Here is a 20,890-nt window from a genome sequence, read left to right as displayed (position 1 = left end):
TGTAATTTACTTAAGTACATGCACCCTCCTGAAAGCAGGATGCAATACATTTTACAAAGCAGATACGATTAACTCATTACCAACTTCTCAGCTTTTACTCCTGATTTTTCAAAGCATTGCGCTATACTTCAGCACCAGACTTCTGAAACACAGAGGTCTCAATGGGCCGTAATTTAGACTTTAGTCACCTTCTACATGTACCACTTAGTGGACGAATACATGGGAGGTGCCTTCTAACCTGAATTATCTAGTGTTCCTATGATATGTATGACAAAGGCTCAAACACAGAGACTCTCTTATCTAAACAGCAAGCTTAAAAGCCAACAGAGGCTTTTAAACCTCTTTTTAACTGGGACTTTTTCAAACTGAGTTTAGCTAAGCAAAACTGAATTCCAGTTCGACTGTGTCACCACCCTTGGGAAACCACACAGCCTGTTATCCAAAAGGCTGTAGAGAAGGATGTTTTAAGGTGGTTTAAGCAGAAAGCCACAAACAGATGAGTTCAGATTGAAGCCACAAACCCCTGACTCTTGGGTAAACAAGCCACCTGGGCGAAGGGTGATGTTCACCACCCAGAGATCAATGGAGTTAGGTATAGGATATTGTGATGTTAATATTAGCCTTTGACAAATCTTTTCCTGCACCTGCAGGAAGCTGCTGGCAAGAGACCCCAGGTCAACAACATTACCATCTGGTTGCTCTTTCAGCTTCTGTAAGGTAAGGCAGTGGAACATTACAAGAACTGAAGAAGCGGAGTACTTCTTGTTCCCTCATGTGGTTGGTTATGTGGGTTTTTTTGGTTTTTTTTTGTCTTTCTTCCTTTTTCTCCTTTTACTCTTTACTTTTACTTGCTGAGGGATGCATCTAACTTTTTACTCTCTAATTGTGGCACACCAGATGTGTTTGCAGAAATACAATGGGCCCACTAAAGCCGAAGCTGAAAGTTACGGGAAAGGGTTCATCTGCTTTAAACGCTGGTAAGAGTGAATCCATGTGTGAAGTGTGTTCTGTAGTATAACCTGAAAGATCCTGCAAAACCAAAAGCCTTTGATTAAGACCTATTGAGCTAGATTTAACAGATATTTTTTTCTGTGGAGTCATTATTATATCATTATTATATGATTTTTCTTTCTTAATGGTTGTGCTTTTTAACTGGGAGAGTATATTCTTGAATATTATATGAATCTTTTACTAGGAAATGTTTGGGAAAGAGCTAGTCAATTTAGAAAAGAGGCTTTTGATAAACCTTGGAGTTGTAACAGCCATTAGGTAATACTCAGGCTTCTTTTGTGAAATACTTGAATTGGTCCAAATTAGAGATTCAGCTGATGCCAGTGAAGTTCCACAGTTCATATTAAAAAATTCCATGTTAGCCTTCTAAGAAGTAAAAATAATTCTTGAGAGACTTATCTCTTTGTGTTGTGGCACTTAGCAATGTGAGAGTAAACCGATATTGTGTTTTAGGATCAGCACTTTGAATAGGGATTCCTGGCCTTTGGTCAGCTTGCAATCAGCATCTATATTTTAGATAGATACATATAAATGAAACTTTATCACTCCTTATAGATATATCCCGGACTGGGTTAGCCTCAGACAACAGATTCCTGAGGCAAGCTAACACCCAGGACAATTCAAAAAGACCCCTAGGATGGGATTCAATATTGTAGACAACTCTTATTCTTTTCACTTCCTCCCATGGATACTTCGAGGTCTGGGTCTCCTATCTCTTGTTATCTCCCTCTTTGTATCATTCCTGCTGAGTAATCCTTGGAGTTTAGCATTGTCAACATCGATAATTGTTAGCACAGCACCTATGCTAACAGGGTCCTAACGCTACTGCAGTTATTTTATGTAAGACTGCATTTGTAATGCTTCCCTTCAACACACGGGAGGGAGCCAGCAGCATTTAACACATAGTTGGCCCTGAAAGAAAAGCTATTTACACAAAGCAGTATGCTTCTGCTTGGAAGACAGGTGAGCAAGATTTGCATTCACATGTATTGCAATATATGCAATTTCTATAAAATAGTATTTCATAGTGGAAACGTGTGGATAAAGAAATAATCCTCCTAGGAATCTGGAACTTACTGGAACATCTCTATTTAACAGAGCATTATATTTATAGAAAAGATGAGAAATCTCTTGAATAAAGGAACTTTTTGTAGGATTCTGCCTTAAATCACAAATATAGTCCTTTACTAAATAGATCTTTAGAACTAATGAAATAATATGGTAAATATTTTCATGGATAGTCTCCCTTTTTCTGAAAGCTTGAGTTTGATTTTGTCTAGTATTTTTCACAGAGGAATGTCTCCATTACAATACTCCCTGGATTTATTTAGTAGCTTACAACATGACTGAAGTTAAACTATATCTCATCATTCTCTAGCATTTTCCTATGTTTGATTTCACGCTACTGCAAATCTGTATTAAAAACATATAAGAAATAACAAAGCCAGTAGAGTTATGCAAGCATAGGAGTGGAGAGCCATCATAATTACAAGATGACATTGGGTTCTGAACTTTTTGCAAAATCTGAAATAGAAACTAATTAGCTATTTATTTGCTACAGCCACAGACACATGGAGATTTCTATTGAAATATTCTCCGTTCAGCTGTACTTTTCTCATAGACACCGAAGGATGACTGAGTAGTTCAGAATGTAATATGAAATGTCTGCAGACACAGTATTTGCGAAGGGAATGATGCAGAATTTTAGGAATCCTACCCAGTTTTAGAGGAAAAACTTTTCTTTACTTCAGAGTAATGCAGTTTGATTCCATTTTGCTCATTGAATCAAATAAATAAGAAGTGGCATTTGAAAACAGTTTTTGATGATGAATGCCCTAAGTGGATTGCTGTGAAGATACATAAAATGTCATATTCTAGGCTTCCTGGCTTGATTGATTTCAACAGGTTGGAAATAAAATATAGGGAAATCTTTATTTATGAACAGGTGGATATAAGACAAAGCCAAAATGAAATATGACAGTAATGAAAAGTATAAATGACAAAATGAAAAGCATAAATACAATGCGTACTGGTTAAAAAGTAAGAGTGCATAGTAGAGGAAATAATAATGAATATCCCATTTTACAAAGAACCAGTGTAACCACTCTACCTAATGCAGCTTGGATTGTATTTATGTGTCTATGTAATTACTATATAGTAATTTTTTTTTGACACTGAAAGAGAATAGAGTAAACCTCTGATTATATCACCAAAAGATTTAACCATGTGATAATCCTCTAAATAAATTAATGATTATTCACAGTCCTGTCTAGCCATGCTTTTTAAACTAAGGACAAAATTGTTTCATTCAACTACGGACAGCTCTCTCCACAACTAGTTTGCGAGAATGTTTTACAAAGAAAGTTGTCAAAAACAGTAGGACAGGATTACATAAAGATATCTGATCGGTGCTTTTAGTATTTACTAGACTTGTTTCTACATTCAAGGGAGATTGCTGAGCTCTCTCAGTGTTCTCCTTCTGAATGCATCAGAACATAGGAATCTGAGAAATGCCATTTACTAAAGCTCCTCAGCAAGTCATCAGGAAAGAGAATATGTGAATATGATTGTGAGTTTCTCAAGGGCAACTCTAAATCTTTGTCTCAAGACTGTTCGGAAATATTTGCTCCCGAGTTCTTTGGTATTCATTTAAACAGCCAAAGATCCCTGACCATATCTGCTGTCTTTTGCTTGGAAATCTCTCCACAGTATTATAGTTGGGGATTCAGTTGGAGGGAAGGTAGATATCTGGACGCCTCGGGGAATGCTGAACTACATTACAAATGGTAAGTACAAACACACCAGAGACATTGGCAAGAGACAGGAACTTATAGAAGCCTGCTGGGATTGTTCACTCTCCCCAAATGTCTATCAGCAGGTAAGCAATGTGGTAGACGTCATTTGAAGACTGAATCCAGAAACGGGGATCAGAACTTATCTGCTGTACAACAGCCATTTGTTTCTGGCTGCGGCTTTCTCAAATGATTGTTATAATTTGATTTTGAGAAGTTTTAAAATATAGCTTTCCTTCAAAAATGTATCAAAAAAAGATTCTGCACAAAATGGAATACCAGAGTCATTTCTGTCATACATGTAGAATTTTTTTCAGGAATTTTGACTCAAAGATATTTGAAGAATACATAAACTTTTCAGTTGTACAGCTCTAGCACAGTAAAGTGTTGATTGGCTACTTGGATTTCTAATTTTTTCAGTGATGCTAATGAATTAATGCTGTTACATCACTTACAAGGACAAAGGTGGCCTCTAAACTGGGTGGCTCCAAGACAGCTATCGCATCAATTAAAGCTATGAGCAATCTGAATCCTGCTGCTATCTGCCCATAAGATCCACAGCAGAAGGTTTTTAGCAGCTCAGTTTTGCAGAATCATGGCAGACTTACGCTTTTCACAACTACAGATGTCAGTAAGACTGACTAAACAAGTTCTGTGTTGCAGTTTGCCCTATTGTTGTATGTACCCTGTCAGAAGAAGTCTATGTCAATATTTGAAACTAAAAGGAGCATCTCAGAGTTTACACTTTACGTGAGTTATCCATGATATTAATTTCCTTTGTAATAGCAAATTAATAAAACTCTTCACTCTCTTGATACTTTTGCATCTAAGATTTTTTTCCCTAATGATTTTTTCCCCTTTTCCGCATAAGTAAGGAGACAGTCAGAAACAAAGTTCATCCAGTGCTGCATTGTACTTCATTACGAGATGTATTATAGTCTTCAGTTTGTGTACATTTATGTATCTAGAGAAAATGTAACCTGTGAAAAATTAAGATCTGATATCTTTATTATGAGATCATCCTGAAGGAACGGACTAGAATTATTTGCTGTCATTCAACACAACACGAAAAAAATATGAAAGCCAGTAGCTTGCTCTATTAAAAATACATTTACTTTTTTAGTGCTTGAAACATCACATTTAATTTAATTGTTCCTAAAAGGATTTCTATCAGTCGTAAAAACCCCACAAATCAAAATGGAGTTTGAAAATGGGATTAGCAGCCCACACTGTAGAAAAAGGGGCTGTAAACAAGCTGTATGGTAGACAGCATGAATTTAATAGAAACATGAATAAGAAGGAAAAAAAGTTCCTTTTCAAAGTCAGTAACTTGTCATATATTCCATCTTAGTGTGGAATATGCTTTTGAAATTTTCAGTGGTTCTGAGTCATAAGAACATGATTCAGAACTGCAGAGCCTATTACAGGCTGAACTGATAGGTATTGCTATGAACATGTAGTTAAAGGGATGCTACTACATTGACATGGTCACAGAAACTATCTGGCATAGAAGAAAAGTGGACATAGGCAGCATATACGCCCTGAAACTTGTTTTTCTCGTTATACTTTTGTTATTAGCATTGAGAAAGACATGTCATGAGAAGACCTGTGTCACTGCAGGATGGCATCTTGTAACTGTAATATTTTGCACTATCTTAATTAAACTCTTATCACTGAAATATTTATTCTTCTTGTCAGTATGTTATGGGGTTTCCGATATTTGCAATCTATTTCCAGACTACGATGGGAGTCACAGACTCTTCTTTCTTTAGTAAGCACCTTTTCAGCAACTCATTTTTCAGCTGAACTATGTTTTTTTAAAAAAGCCAGACAGAACTTATGACAGAAGAACAAGCCAACTAATCAGCCCTGGAAGCCATGGCCAGTATACCAACTACCTGTTCACAAAAACCAGAACTGATTGATGTGACAGTGCTAATGCCAGGCACTGTAGAACAGGGAAATTATACCAAACCCAAATTTTAAGTTTCAGTGGACATTCATTTACTTCCTTTGCTTTTCCCTGTTAGGCACCATTATTTACACTACATATGGTTGCCTAAGTGGATTAAATAGAACATACCCTTCCTAGTTCATCCCATCACCAGCCAGTCTGTCCCGTATTTCCTTAGTATCTCTTTTGGCTGTGAGACGTGGTACCTTTTAAATGAAACTGCTGGTGCTGGCAGAGACAAAGGTCAGTGGAGATGACTATAGCTATGGTAGCAGAGCTGAAGATGGCTCTGCTGGCCATCACGGTTCTCTGCTGATTCATCCGTAACTGATCCACTTCTGCAAAATTATTCTGTTGGTCTTGGCTGAGAGGTTTGGACACACTTTGGATGTGGTACAGTCTGGTCTCCTACCAACCTCTGGGTAACCAAAGAGGCAGATGTTGTAGATCCTCTCATAAAACTTCGCATCCTTTTCTCCTGGTGACCTAGTGTTCTCAGCTCATGAATCCTGAACAGTGGTGGTGGTTCAACAGACTTAAAAGTTCCTGCTAAGAAAATAAAAACAGTGTATTATACTTTGAAAACTAACAGGATTCTCCTACATCTTCTGTATTACAACTGAATAGGAAATTGATATTTCTACCATTTTGGAGCTTTGTTTTATGAACTTGCTTGTTGCCCTGTGAAAATCATATTTATTTATTCAAATTGGTTTCTGAGTGGGAATGGAAAGGAAGAAGGTTTGCCACTGCATGTTCCAACTCGGCTTGAAGGTAAGAAGCCATTGAGAACATCAGTATGTTTGAAGGGCTAAGAATCATCGAAAAGTGGACAAGCAGTATACCTATACAGGCCTGCACAGGAACAACACCTACCTTAGCAATGGAAATTGGGCAGCATTTGATAGAATGGCTCACAGGTGAGGGTTGAGTCTAGCTAAGCACCTCTGCAGTGATAGTAATTTTGTTTATTGCCAGAATTCTGTTAGGCAACCAGAATATACTTACAAGTTTTTAAGTACCAAGTGTAAGGGGAGTGGAAAACTTAAATGGGTATTAACTGGTTGCCGAGATGAGATGCTGCTGTTTGAGAACATCAGGCTAATTCTTTCCCTCACCTCCCTTCTGCACCTCACCATTGACACAACTGAACAGGCAATGGTGAAGAGCAGGGATGGCAATCATATTAAGAAAAGGATTTTTTACTTTTAAATAGCATGTCTAGGATTTATATTTTTTAAAAAAATTGTCAGACTAGAGGTTTGAGAGGTGAATCTAGTTGGCAGAAGGGTTTGAGTGTTCTCTACCTGACTTTGAGGTGCCTAGGGGAGTAGTGTATAAACTTAACAACTAGTGAATATGTCTTGGTGTGTCCAGGAGATGAAGACAGAGGGAAAAGAGGTTTCATCAAGAAATTCGAAGTGCAGTGCAACATCGCCCATGGGAAGTATGTCAGAAGTTGTCTTCCCCTTCCCACTGAAATGGTTGTTTCCTTGTTCTCTTTGGCATCGGACAAAGCTTTCATTCTGATTACCTTAAAAACTGTATTTTGACATCAGTATGAACAATTTCCTAAAACGAGCAGGGTTTCTGAATGTCCTTGCTAAGCCTGTAGTCTTTCATGTAATCTTGTAAATAATGGTTATAGACATAGTTGGGAAGGGCGGCCAGTGGTTAATTTAAATCTTTGTGCTAGGGTTCCATCCTGTGTTCTGGGTTGTCATTATGGGGCAGGAAGATAAGCAGGAAAAAAGGTGGCTTTAGAAATACAGCTTCTGTTACTTAAAACAAGACATACCTCACACAATATGGACTGTATTTGCCATAGCCCATAATTCCCCCCTTCCTAAAATAAGCCTCCCCAAACATAATAAAGTATGGGTGGCACTTACCATAGTGAGGGTCCTGCTGTTCTTTTTTTTCAAGTTGCTCCTTGCGTCCATTTCAAAGTGCTCTTGAGGTGCCCCTTAGCTCATTCAGCCACACACTTATTGTGGGTTTCATTCCAGTCTGATCCCGTGACTGTGTCATGGTCTCTTCCATAAATGACCCCATCCCCCTATTTTCAGCCTAAAAATAAGACTGCTGTCATGAAGGACAGAGCTCTTTGTCTGGGAGGGTGGCAGCGGCAGAGTTCATTAGAGAAGGACTTATACAAAAATGTATGGCTGGACCTGCAACATTGTCCCCAACCCTTAAAACAAACCTTCAGGTAAGTGTGCACAGAAGTGCAGCATTTATCACTAATTGCATCTGGGTGGTCTTGGGGCTTGGTATTTTTGGTGATCCTTCTGCTAAATCACAATCCTTTGCTGTAGCACAGTGGTGTGTGTCGATAGTGTGCTCGTTTTCCCTGCTGTTGGCAGAGCCTGATTTATAAAGGTCTAAATCAGACCTCTTGGGCAATGAAGGACTAAGGGCCCCGAGAAGGAATATATACAGGCAGCAAGCCTCTGGTGAGCAAATGGGAAGTAGATGTGAGGTTTGGAAGACAAAGATATAGTTAATAGGGATGGTGGTGGCAGGCTGTCCAAACACTAGCTTCATTCTGTGCATTGGGTGAGTAGGGGAACAAGGCACAACTTACTGTACGTGCTCTGCTCTAAAGCACCCTGAATTCAGCTTGCATTCAGCCCTCCATCCCATCTCATCTGTCTGTGCCCCCCATCCCAACACATTCTTCTATTTGAAGCAATGAAGAGAGCAAAGGATTGGTCAACATGCATGGTGAGACAGACAGGCAAGAGTTTGTACTTTCTCTAAGAATTCCCATATTGATTCCTTAATGAGCCATAAAAAAGTGAGTAGAAACTCTGACCTTAATGTGAACAGAAGCGTTCGTGCTCTGCCTTAAGTCACCAACTACAATTTATTCTTGTCTCATGCTTTAGAATTTCAGTCAATCCCGGCAGAGGGCAGTAATGATATTTTTCTTCCTGAGCACAGACAATGCCTACAAGTTTTTGTTATTTTTTTCCTGTAAATCACATACTGGATGAGATGAAGAAGTACTTTGAAGCAGTGCTACTTATCTTCTTTGTTAGGTGTGTGCATGCTATGTCTTGCTTATATGATTGGAGCATACTAATAATCAAGATCTGAGATTGGGAGAAAACTTTTTGATATATAGATCTAACCAAATATTTAGGTCATAATATTTCATTGTATTGTACTATTTTGGCTCATTAGGGAGGCATTTCTGTGAAGCTAAATGGCCAATAAGGTACAAACATCCAAATTGCATATCTAATGGTCCATTTGTTCTTTAAAACTCTGAAATGAGGAGTGTGTTTTTCGAAAGTGTTCTCTTTGAAATCAACAGACTACTTGCGGCATTCAGCACCACTCAACATGAATGACTGCGTGTCCTGCTGTATATTACAAAAGGAAATGTTGTAGTTGCAGATTTTAAACAGATCAAATATCCTGGAGGTACCTCATGTTAGTAGAAAACATATCTGACTACTAAACTTAATAGCTGTTTAATTAACAAAATTATGTGACTCTGTAAGTTTTCTTTCTTGAGTAACATTATCACTGCCAGTTCTAGCTGGATTATAATAAAGTCCTCATAAACTTGATATATTGGTCACTTAGTTGCCCGGGACATCACCTTGCAAAGAAATTACAGGTTAATTCAGATGATATAAAGCAATGTCATAGCAGAGAAATTTCTTTTCTTTTTACATTACAGAATATTTTTACACTGGAGGCAGCATCTCCTCTGACAAGTCACTACTGTAGCAAAAGATGGGCTAAATTCTTTTCAGAAAAGTTAGAGTACATTTGACAACAAGAATATCTACCTACACAATGACATGATGGGTGAAGCTAGTAATGTATAATTACTTATAAGTGTTGTTAAAGTATACTTGATGGGGTTCACATTTAGGCGTGACAAACCCTTTTAAATATACTTCACTGGTTATAAAAATACTTACAAAGTATTTTTTATTAGCTCAAGTGCCACTCACTACAGCAGTTCCAGAGCTGAACTTTATTCTGAAAGGCATTTTCATCAGCAAGGCATTCAACAAAAAAGATGGCTAAACAAAAGGAAGTTTAAGGTCCTCTGGTCTTTGGAGTGCAGACCTCTATACACGTACACTGCCTTCTTGCCCAGTGAGAATCACACTAACTCAGTTAAAATCTATGTCTTGTTAAATTTTTATTTGCCTTCCCACAATCTTACGTGTAGTCTTAGCAACCCATCAGAGCATTGTCTGAATAACTGGCTGAATCACCCTTTTATCGCTCAGCTTAACTGTGAAAAAGTTGTCATTCCAGTTTTAAAAAACATGGAACAACTGTCAAATTAAGATACGTGTGTAGTGTATTAATACATAAAGGCGATCATTTTTGCTGCCTCATTTTAGTGACACAAAACATAAAAGTTATGAATGTAATTTTTCCTATTATTGCGTGCAGTAAGGACATAAAATAAATTTTCAAACTTGGTTGCTTTTATAAATTCTGAGAGTTGCTGAGAAAGTAACTGGCTGAAAACACAGTTTCAGCCTTACTTCAGGCTTGCAATTCTCTTCCATAGTTTACCTTGATGGTGTATGCCAACCAATGTTGGGTATTTACCATCATAATTATTTTTTTTATTTCCTTCTGGTTTTGCCCAAAACATTGTAAAAGCTGTAAATACGAGATTCCCTTGACAACTTTGGATTAGTAAAGGAAAAAAAAATTGCACAAACAAGTTCATTATGACATCAGACAGGAAAATGATATAATGACTTTTTAAAAAAAAAACCACACTGAATTTGCACCTATTTTAAAAGCGTAGCTGCTTGCATTTTTGCTTCACCTGAATAATTCTGTATATAAATTCTGACTGCCACTATTACTTTTTGACAGCTTTTTAAAAGTACTATAGAGATTTTGTAAAATTTAATGTGGAAAATGAAACAGGAAATTTACATGAAAAGCTAAGAGAAAGAAGTGTACTTTGAAAATTAACGTAAAAATGCAAGTGCTTACCTTTGTGTTTGGGTGGCATAACTGTTATCGTATGCCTCATAGCTTGGATCATCATATTCACCCCCATATCCATCATCATATCCCTAAGGGGAAAAATAGAACACCACAGCTCAGAAAAGTGATGAATCAAAGTATATTATCAAGATGTAAAAGTAACTTACACCAAAATATATACGTGTTATGTTTCCCCACTATTATGTAAAACAGCCTACTGATGAGAATTGCGAACCGTGAAGAACTACCTGCATTTCGCAAGGGTAAAGAAATCAGTTACGCATTTAAGAACTCAGCTTACTCATTGATAAACTGCGGCGTATTGCTCAAACCACAGTGCTTCAGTGGGATCTTTGTAGAATACTGATGAATGATAATGATAACAATAATTTTCTAGCAATTTGTTACATAAATGGCTCCATGTTGAAATGAACAAATGGCAGGAAAAATACATTGACTGTTCAATATTACTAAGAATTTTATTGTACCATAAGATTAAGTTTACTTAAAAAAAAAAACAAACCCAAAACCAACAACAACCAAACAAACATGAGAAACAAGTTTTGTGCATGTTTGTGACAGAAGTAATGGGTTATGATTTTTATAAATAACTTACAGCAAGCACCTTTTCCTTCATTGAGCATCCTACTCTTTTTAAAAAAGGCATGCTTTTCTGTGACAGGTTGATGAACGCTTTAATACAGATTCCTCTCATCCAGCTTAAGGGTCCTAAATGAAGGGCTCCGACAAATGCTCAGTCTGCCTAAGCTAGAGAGACACGAGTGATTTCAGAAGATGATTCAGCCCATCTAATGTCTGAATCTTCGACTGAGGGAGCCGTGGGCAATTATGATCTATTGTAGCTGCCTCTGAACCAAATAGTGCTCAGGAACCAGACGATAAATAAATACATAAATAGATGGATAATCCAGGGGAAAGCTTTTTCGGGAAGGAGAGTCCCACTCTGATACTGGGGAACGGCCTCTCCCAGAATCTGAAGTCCACAGAAAGAAACCCCGTCATCTTCCACTTCAGGTGGAAGTACACCTGTCTGACTAGCCTTCATTAGTATAAACTCAGCAAAACATACAGTTAACCACGTACCTCTGCAGACTACAGTGATACATTTAACACTATATAGCAAAATACACAATCTTGCCTCTGGGAACAGGACGAGAAAAACAACTAGTCACAGGAGATGGATGTTAGTCACATCGATTAGTATGCTACTGGGTGGGATCCTGCTACTGTGAAGATGAGGGTGATGCAAGTTCCTATATAATGCCGAATAGCTAGAGGAAAGACATTTCAGCATGCTTACCCACCACGTGAGAGAACAGGAAAGGCAACATTTATAAATTAGCGCTCTCAGTTTCTTGATGCCTGAGGTGGATCAACGTTCAGCACCAGCAGGGCAGAGGACACTTGTTAATAGCTGACACTTATGTGGGTTTACATTACAGATTTTAACAGCCTCCCTCAAGGCTCAGAACAGGGCAATACAGTGCGAATGGTTCAAGTGGAGTGGTTGGAAAACAGAGACAGAGGAAAAAAGCACAATGTAATGTATCTATAATACATAAAAAAAGTATCTTCTGGATAATGTTCTCTTATTTGTGTCAATCTGTATGGGAATTATCTTGTAATCCTACAGGTGAACTATTTATATAAGATATATACTAGCATTCTTTCAAAGTTTAATATGGTGTATCATACCAAGACACCCTTGTCCCAAAGAAGCCTTTTAGGCATCTAGAAGTGACATCCAAAATAGCTCCTTTCACATCCTTGAAGTGTCTCAAATTCACTATGCATTTTTCTCCTCTTTAACCTTCAGCTCCTCAGAACACACAACTTGAATGTTTGAACGTATTTCTCGCACACACATTTTGAGAGATGTAACACCCAGCTCCCATGCAGACCCTGTTAAGATCTAGAAGCTATGAGTTTGAGGACATTCAAATTCACATATTCTGTGCCCTGTGTAGGATGAGGACAGTGCTCCCAAGAAAAGTTCTGTATAAACCCAGAGACCAGAACCCAGGATGCCCTCTCAAAATGCAGTGCAATCTTCTAGTTCGCAAGTCAAGACTCCTTCATGCACCCTCTAGGTCTATTAGTCCATGTTATTAAACAAACCAACCAACCATATTAAATGGATAAACATTCTGTAAACATATGCTGATGAGAGCATCTGTCCCCTTAGATATATTCTAAGTTGCTAGTGCTGTATCCTTACCTCACTGAAGGAAAACGGATTGATTACCCATGCTGTCAGTGTTCTGAATATGACATTTTTCTTCTATAATCTCTAGTTTCATTTATTTCACCAGAAATCTTCACATATGTGTGTATAACACTTAGACCTTCCACCCCATATGTAAGTTCTTGTGACTTTTAATTGAGTCTGTGCTCTTCAAGGAGAAATATCTTGGACAAAGCAACTTTGGGTCTGATCTGATCAATGTCCACCACTGGAGAATCCATCTTCATGCTCATCAGAATATTAGAAAACTTGTAAAAAAGGTGACAGGGGCAAGCCACCCGGTTTCAGGGAAGGGGAAGAAAGCACTTCCCTAAATCTTCAGAGTTCTTTGAAGAGGTTAATGGGGATGCAGATAGGCAGGACCTAAGGAAAAGAGTTTCCTTTGAACTCCAAAAAGTTGCTGATGAGCTTTGATTCTCAAGGCTATCCAGGGCACTGGGTCTGGTTGCCTGGGAAGACTCTTCCTGTGTGAGGAGTCTATTTCCTCATGGCAGCTGCCGCCACCATTCAGATTACTGGAATTAACTGAAAAATCTGAAGCAGGGGAACTATTAAAGATATTCAAACCGATAGACGTTTCTAGGTTAGGTTTTTATGCCAGGTTATTTTTATCTCAGGTATTTCTTAATGAAATATCTTTCCAAAAACATAAGAAAAAGATCTTTTTACTTTGTGTCAGTGAAAAGGAAAGTGAGTCTTTCAAAGACTAGGATTCACTCTGGCCTTACAGTGATACATCCTGAACCAGAGATAAAGGTACAGAAATACACATCTGGAGTTGCAGTGGCCTAACAATGTTTATAAATAATTGTGGATGATTTTGAGGAGTCTTGGTATAGTTTAGAGTTTAAAAATAATAACCAAAAAAATCAAGGAAAATTTTAAAATACAGCACAATTCAAGAAAAGACTACATTGAAAATGAGCATATTTAAGTATTTGCCAGTCTTTCCCCACAAAGTGAAGACAGGAAAAACTCCTAGAAGAATCTCAGAATAGCACATTAAATTAACATTGGGAACAATCACTTCAGGAGCAAATACACCCTACCACTGATAACAAAATTATAGTCAGGGGGGAAAGGCTGTAGAAGAAAAAAGGGACAGAACTGGAAAAAAGGCTTATATTCTACTACCCGAGAAAAAGTTATCTATTTGATTCAACACCCAAGATATTAAGAAAGATTTATTTTATTTATTTAGATTTACTCAAATCCTTTCCAAGTTTCAGATAACACAATATTAGAAATACAAATTAATATGCATCACCAATAACAAGGGTATTGTAATCTACCACAATCTGATCTCTTTAAGCATGAATTTTTTACTTAATGTTAAAACCCTGTTTCAAACAATAACAGTCCACACTCAAATGCACCCAAGTTTAAATCACCTCTTCTCTACATACCTTAGAAAATAGGATTCTCACAGCATACTCTGAAAAATGGTAGGTTTCAGCTCTGGGAACCAAGAAGGAAAATAATTCTAATACTTCTAATGAAAACTGCCCTACTCAGTATTTTACATGTGTCCTGGTAATATGTGATGAAATACATTGTAAAGAAGTCAAAACTACTTTTTATTTAAAAGATGATAGCCCAACTCTTTCTAAGGTAGCAACCTGCAACATATCTAGACATTTTTTTAAAGAAAGAAAAGCAAAACACAAACAAAAAATCAAAGTAAAGTGAATTATGCAGCTCTGTATTTGACAAATATGTGAACAAGAAAAATGTCTGCAGCTGAGAACCAGGGTAGTCCTTCTCATTTGCTGCACCCAGCAGTACGCAGAAATTAGTACTGTACCTCAGAGAAGATGAGATTATAAAAATCCACCTCTAATTGTAACTCCAAGTAAAACCAGTTGTTTCTCAGTAAAGGGGCTTTTGTATAATTTCCACTTCTTTCTTCTCCTTGCTTCTGTCTCACTCTTTTCTATTGTAACTTGGCCACATCCATATTTTCTCACATATCTGTATCACCTTAACTTACAAGGCTAAAATCCAGTCATCTACCATTAACCTAGCAGTAGATTCCCATAAGAATCACAGGGTAGAAATCAAACATTTTTAGAGGGTAATTCATCCCACATACTTCTGACACCTATTTGAGGACAAGTTGAATTGCACTCTAAATGAGAGCTTTCTTTCCAATGACTATAAAGGGAACCCGGGACGGATGCGTTAGATTTAGATAACTAACCTTTAGTTATGTAAGTTTCATTGTTTGAAAGCATTTATTGCTTAGAGAAAGCTGAGCTTGTAAAAATAAGTGCTGCTAAGAGTTGTTTTGAAGCAACCTCAGACCCAGAATGCAATTAGAACGCTGGGAATGATGCATGAGGGTGGGTGGGCATGTAAGACCAGCATCTCAGGCAGACAGACAGCACTCTTCAGAAAAGACGCTGAGTTAATCTAGCATGCGACTGCACACCCACAAATCAGGAAATGCTAACAACTATGGGAAATCTTCAGTCTCATTCCTTTTACTGTATACGAAACACTGGAGAGAAATAAAGAAATACATCTGGGAAGCCTTCTCCTTCCAGATGTATGACTCATGCCCTTGGCTAGTCATACTGCGTGTTTGGTTTTAATGAATCTTAAAATTTTCCTGCAAAGAGCATTTAAGGTGATCAAATCATGTCACAGAGAAATGGCAATTTTAACCAAAATTAAAACAGATCACAGCTATTATACTTGGAGCTGTACTACTGTCATCTCCTTATCTACTTGTTGCTTTTAAAAAAGTGGCAGATACATCATTGTGTGTTCATGATTCATGAGTGCTGAGCTGGTTGAGCCTCTCTAGAGTGCTGTAAGAGGGAGGACTTGCCTTCCATCACAGTCACACTCACAAATTTGGTGCTCAGACCCCAAGCTGTTCTAAGGTGGGGGCAGCTCTGAGTAGATGTAGAGGAACACATCTTGATATATTAATTTTATGTAATTTAGACAAATAGCAATTTCTCTTTACTGACTACAAAGAGGGATAAAAACTGTAATTACTTTAGATTTGGATTATTCAGTATTGAAAAACTGCAGTTTGAGCAGATGAATCTCTCTGAAGTGCCTGGGAAGTTGGAGTGTTGCTGAGCAAGGATTCCTGGAATCATAATTTATGCTTAGAAACTGAAATTCTGATTAAATTACTACCTAAGTATGTATGCCTGCTGTCATATCTGGCATTCTTCAGCTATACCTCCAGGGTCAGAAAAAGAGAAACCAGATATCATCACTTTGCTGAAGATGATATATATCCCCTTCACTAGTGAGATCTACCAAGCATTTTGAAAATAAACTCAAAGATCAGTGGCACTATATCCATCAAAATTATAAATAGTAGTAATAATAACAAAAATAATGCTGAAATGAAAATGGGAACACTAATCAATTGAAAAATCAGAGCTTTATGTTATGGACTTCATAAATGCAATATATGAACTAATCTACAGTGCTGAGACAACCCAGAGTAGACATGCTTGCCAGAGGCAATGAAGTAATCTCAACACATTTGACCTCTCAATGAAATCAGTCTTATTCTTCACATACCAGCAATTGGAAACACCGTTATAACTGAACGATAAAAGATACAGAGGTGAACATTTTTCATAGCCATGGGAAAATGATTGGAATTCCAGTATAATCAGTCACAGAGATTTTGCATATTCAAAGCAGAGAACATAAACAAGCTATTAACGTTCTCATATTTCAATGGTTTAATTAAATCTTATGTTGAACAATTAATATAGTAAGAATGAGTGAATCTAAACAAGTTTTACCATCCAGAAGTCCTAAAATTGATGGTATGCAAGATAAAGAGATAAAGATAGGGCAGGGGCCACAGAAGCAAGTAGTTGTGCGGTGCCAAAGCAGTCACAGTAAACCAGAATCACAGTTACTTCAAGGAATTGCTGTGTACTCTCTTAAATATAGCTTTCTCCCTGCTCCTCCCCACCTCCATCCCCATTTTTTCTGTACTTCTTCAACTAAATGTAAAGTGAATGAACAACAACTAAACCACATTTTTGGTGTACTGAAAAAGAAAATAAAAATGGAGTGAAAATGTAAAAGAAAACCTAATAGCAATGAAACTTTTCTTACTCCTTCCATATTTGCAGGACTGTAGAATACAGCGTAATTTGCTGCTGCAATTATTATACTACAACATTCATCTGACTAACATCTTTATTTCTTCAAATCCTTCTGTTAGCTCTCCCATGCTCATGAAGTCACATTAAACCTTCTAATTCATGTGTCAAAGCTCTGTATAATCAGCTGCTGCTTACATCCATCTAACTTGCTGCACCTTCCCTGTCCCCTAACCCTGCTACTATCAACAGTGAAACCATTTCCTACGCAATTCTACTTGTGCTTTTTTTCATAATGTCTTTCCTTATGGAATGGTATCCTATGCTCAGTGGCAATCCTTTTACTCAGTTCCCATTGCACAGGAATGTATCGCAGAAACATCTTTCTTCCAGTATCAATAAAAAGGCATCTCTCAGTAATAAGCAGCAAGCGGAGATGAAAAATAATCCAAGGTATTTTTGTGTATCTGCAATAACTTGCATTTTTGCATGATTCTGAGATATCTGAAGAAAGGATTTTTTAATTTTTATTTTTACTGATGACTTGTACTTGAGTAGTACTCAAGTACTTGACATAGTACGTCAGTGATAATATATTACAGTATCAAGTTGCACTGGTGACAATACATCACCTAAATGGCATTTAAATGAAACATTTATTTTCCCTGTGAAATGAAATGAAGAGTAGAAAGTAGTCTTTGGCTGCCAAGGGAGGATGGGCTGTAATACACCCACTATTGGTTTTAATCTCCTTATGATATCTAATATTTCTTTTTCCAAATTTTTAAGCAAAGCAGATGGTGAGCTTCTTGTGTATCCTGATGATCTCCCAGCTGTATAATCAGTAGATGGAGTTGACAAAATCTGTCCATGGAGCACTGAGGTTTCTTGTATCGTAGATACAGAAATCATTACAAGTATCTACTAAAGACTGACAACTCTTCTGTCTGAGTTTAACAACTTATTGATGGTTTAAAGCACTTCACAAAGGTTTGAGTTGCTAGACATGATGCCTTAAAAGTAAACCATTTAAACCTTAAATAAGCTTTACAATAACCTAGGAAATTAAATTTCAAGGTCTTGAATGGTTGGGAATTCCAAGGAATTCTCCTTTTTATTTTCCAGCCCTTGAAAACTGGACCACAGGATTGTCTATTTTGGAGCTTGTAAATGTGCAAGAAAGTGCTGAGGTACTAGCAAAGAGTAGAAATGCTTTGATAGGTGCTTTACAGGAGTTTGAATTGAATTTACTTTAAAATAAAATTTCACTCTGATGTATTATTAATGCTGGAAGTAGGCAGATTAAATACAACTTGGCCAAATGCAAGATAATGTGCTTTAGTAAATACATCCTCAAAATCTATACACTGCTCATGTCTCTGAATTTACAGAATTCCTTCAGGAAAAGACTTGTAGAAGTCATCATGATTAACAGCTATGAGATCTGTCCAATTTTACTGCAGCATTAAAAAAAAAAGCTCCACAAAAATAGCCTTGTATTTTCTATGTCAGGAAAGGAAAAGAAATTACATAGGTTAATTCTATGTGCAATCCCACTGGTTTTGATCCATTTTTATTCTGTTTAAATGCATTTAACCCTTAAGGATTCCATGAATTAGTAATTCATAACAGTAACAAAACTTCAGAGTGGAATTAGAGACAACATTGTTTAAAGCACTCAAAACCAGGACAAATACAGATTTATTTATATATTAATCCTGAAGCAGGTCTAGATGAGAGTTCAGGCGTTCTTAATGCTGGAATCTTTATATCCTAATCTTTCCCAGACACCCCACACCTTTTTCATCTCTTGCCAAATCAAATTCCAAATGTCTTAGACTGTTACAAAGATAGTTCATCACATATTTCCTAGAATCTAATTTTATAGAAAAACAGTTCTGACAAATTTGGACAATGAAATTAAAATTGCCTTGCTATATAAATTATGCATTTTGCATATTTTTTGATTCTTTACATAAAAATATTACTTTTATATTTATTTTTCTTCATAAAGCAGTATTTAGAAGGCATAACAATGGTAACTCTTACTTTGTGGCTTTTTTAAGCCATACTTAAGCTAAATAGTATTCCACCAGTGCCATGATACCTTTGATTTAATTTTTGGATTTCCAACCTGAATAATGTGCTCATGAGTTTATATATTTGAATTGATCAAACTTTTTTTTCATTCACACTTACATTTTGAAGAGTTGACATAATAAAACTTACTGTGAAAAATATAGGTAGATTTTGAAAGTTATGAAAACTAATCTAGTACTAGGGAAACTAAATGTTAAGTTGATATCAGTTGCAGAACAAAAACTAGTTTTGTTTTTTTTTTTTTTCCTGCTTATGACAATGATTAAACTTATACAAGAGCTGCTTACAATGAATGCTGCTAATCATGTTTGAACAAAAATGTTACTGGAAATTCTTCTTGGCCCTGTGTACTGTAGAGGAATAAAAAAGGAACAGTCTACTCCCAGCAACTTCTTAACTGTAATATTTCATTTTCTAACAGGTATTGTCAGACTAGGAAATACAGTTTAGCATGATGTATAAAATGCAAGCATTACAGGTAATGCAGGTTCTTCTTGGTTTTAAAAGATATGTAAGAAGAGCAAACTTAACCAGCACAATCTCATGCAGGAATTATTGCAGAAAGGCCAGGTATAATTAAAAGCAAACATGTAGAATGTGATGGGACTTCTAATTTGTGAATAGAGTAATGAGCAAAACAGTAAAAATAGCTTAATACTTTTTGAGATACTTAGTGGTAGTCTTTAAATTGTTATTCCCTCAAGTTTGAGCATGCAATTAGAGAAATTAGGGATGGAAAAGAACAGATCATCTACTAGGAGCTCCTATCAAATATGATTGCACATTTTCTAGTGCTTTCTCTAATCAAATTCCAAATATTGCCAGTAGTAGGGATTCCACCATTTCTCTCGGGAGACTGTCTGACAGCCTAATAGATCTTTGTGTCAGACATCTCTGCTAACTTTATCCCATATGACTAAATATATCTCACTGTACCAGTAAAATGTATTCTCACTATTCTCTGATTTCTGTGTCACATTCTTCTGTTTTTGTTTAAAAATAATTCTAATATAAATATTCAAAGTCAAATGTAACCCTGACACAGACAAGAGATACTGATCAGCAGATAACATAGCAACAAGCCAGAACCCCCAAGTATTCACAAAACCCTTATACAGATCCCTACCCCCACAAATTATTTTCCTCTTTCTTGGGTCTGGCAAATAGCTGTGCCAGAGAAGATGTCCAGTCATCTTTGATTCTACTGGATCAAGAGTGTCAAATACTATGACTAGCTCTCTAAAGTGAAAGCCTATAACACAAGTGGCTCTCAGGTGGTGATGACCTGCCTGAATTAAATCCTTAAAGTCTGATGGAATTTTGTTGCATTAAAATCCACCCAGAAAGTATGTATGGACCTCAATATGGCTTTCATAGCAAGACACTCAGCAAGCCTTTGTGCTGTGCACCAGATGGAATTTGCAGATTTTATTTTTTTTAAGGTGATGGAAGTGATGTGGATATGCATCACAGTAACAAAATCCATATTAAATGGGAAATTAAAATCCTGTTACTATGTAAGGCATATTCCTAGACTCTGGTGCAGCCCGACTGTGATGCTGCAAACAGGGATTCATCATGATCCCAGACTGTAGCAAGGCACAAGAAGGAAGGAGAAATTGTAGCATTCCATAGGAGAAACTGTTCTTACTGTCTTTCTATCACACAGCTGTAATCGCTTTGGTCTAAGCTCAGC

The 20,890-nt window shown here is 36.9% G+C and overlaps 1 protein-coding gene across 7 annotated transcripts in view; it reads right to left on the bottom strand.

Annotated features, from left to right (window-relative positions):
• The window catches only part of KHDRBS2 (KH RNA binding domain containing, signal transduction associated 2), a 393,362-nt gene that overhangs the window by 56,317 nt on the left and 316,155 nt on the right, over window positions 1-20,890 (bottom strand). For all 7 annotated transcript variants that reach the window (XR_005828603.1, XR_005828605.1, XR_005828602.1 and 4 more), the window contains exon 7: window positions 10,747-10,829. Coding sequence is in view for 2 of the 7 variants with exons in the window: in XM_040599141.1 (XP_040455075.1) it covers window positions 10,747-10,829 (83 nt within the window). In the remaining 5 variants the exon portion in view is untranslated. The remainder of the gene's footprint in view (window positions 1-10,746; window positions 10,830-20,890) is intronic.

This window comes from Falco naumanni, chromosome 6 (assembly GCF_017639655.2).
Source record: "Falco naumanni isolate bFalNau1 chromosome 6, bFalNau1.pat, whole genome shotgun sequence".
NCBI classification, from domain to species: domain Eukaryota; kingdom Metazoa; phylum Chordata; class Aves; order Falconiformes; family Falconidae; genus Falco; species Falco naumanni.
The sequence above is the reverse complement of the archived record's forward strand: the minus strand, read 5'-3'. Positions and strand labels throughout refer to the sequence as shown.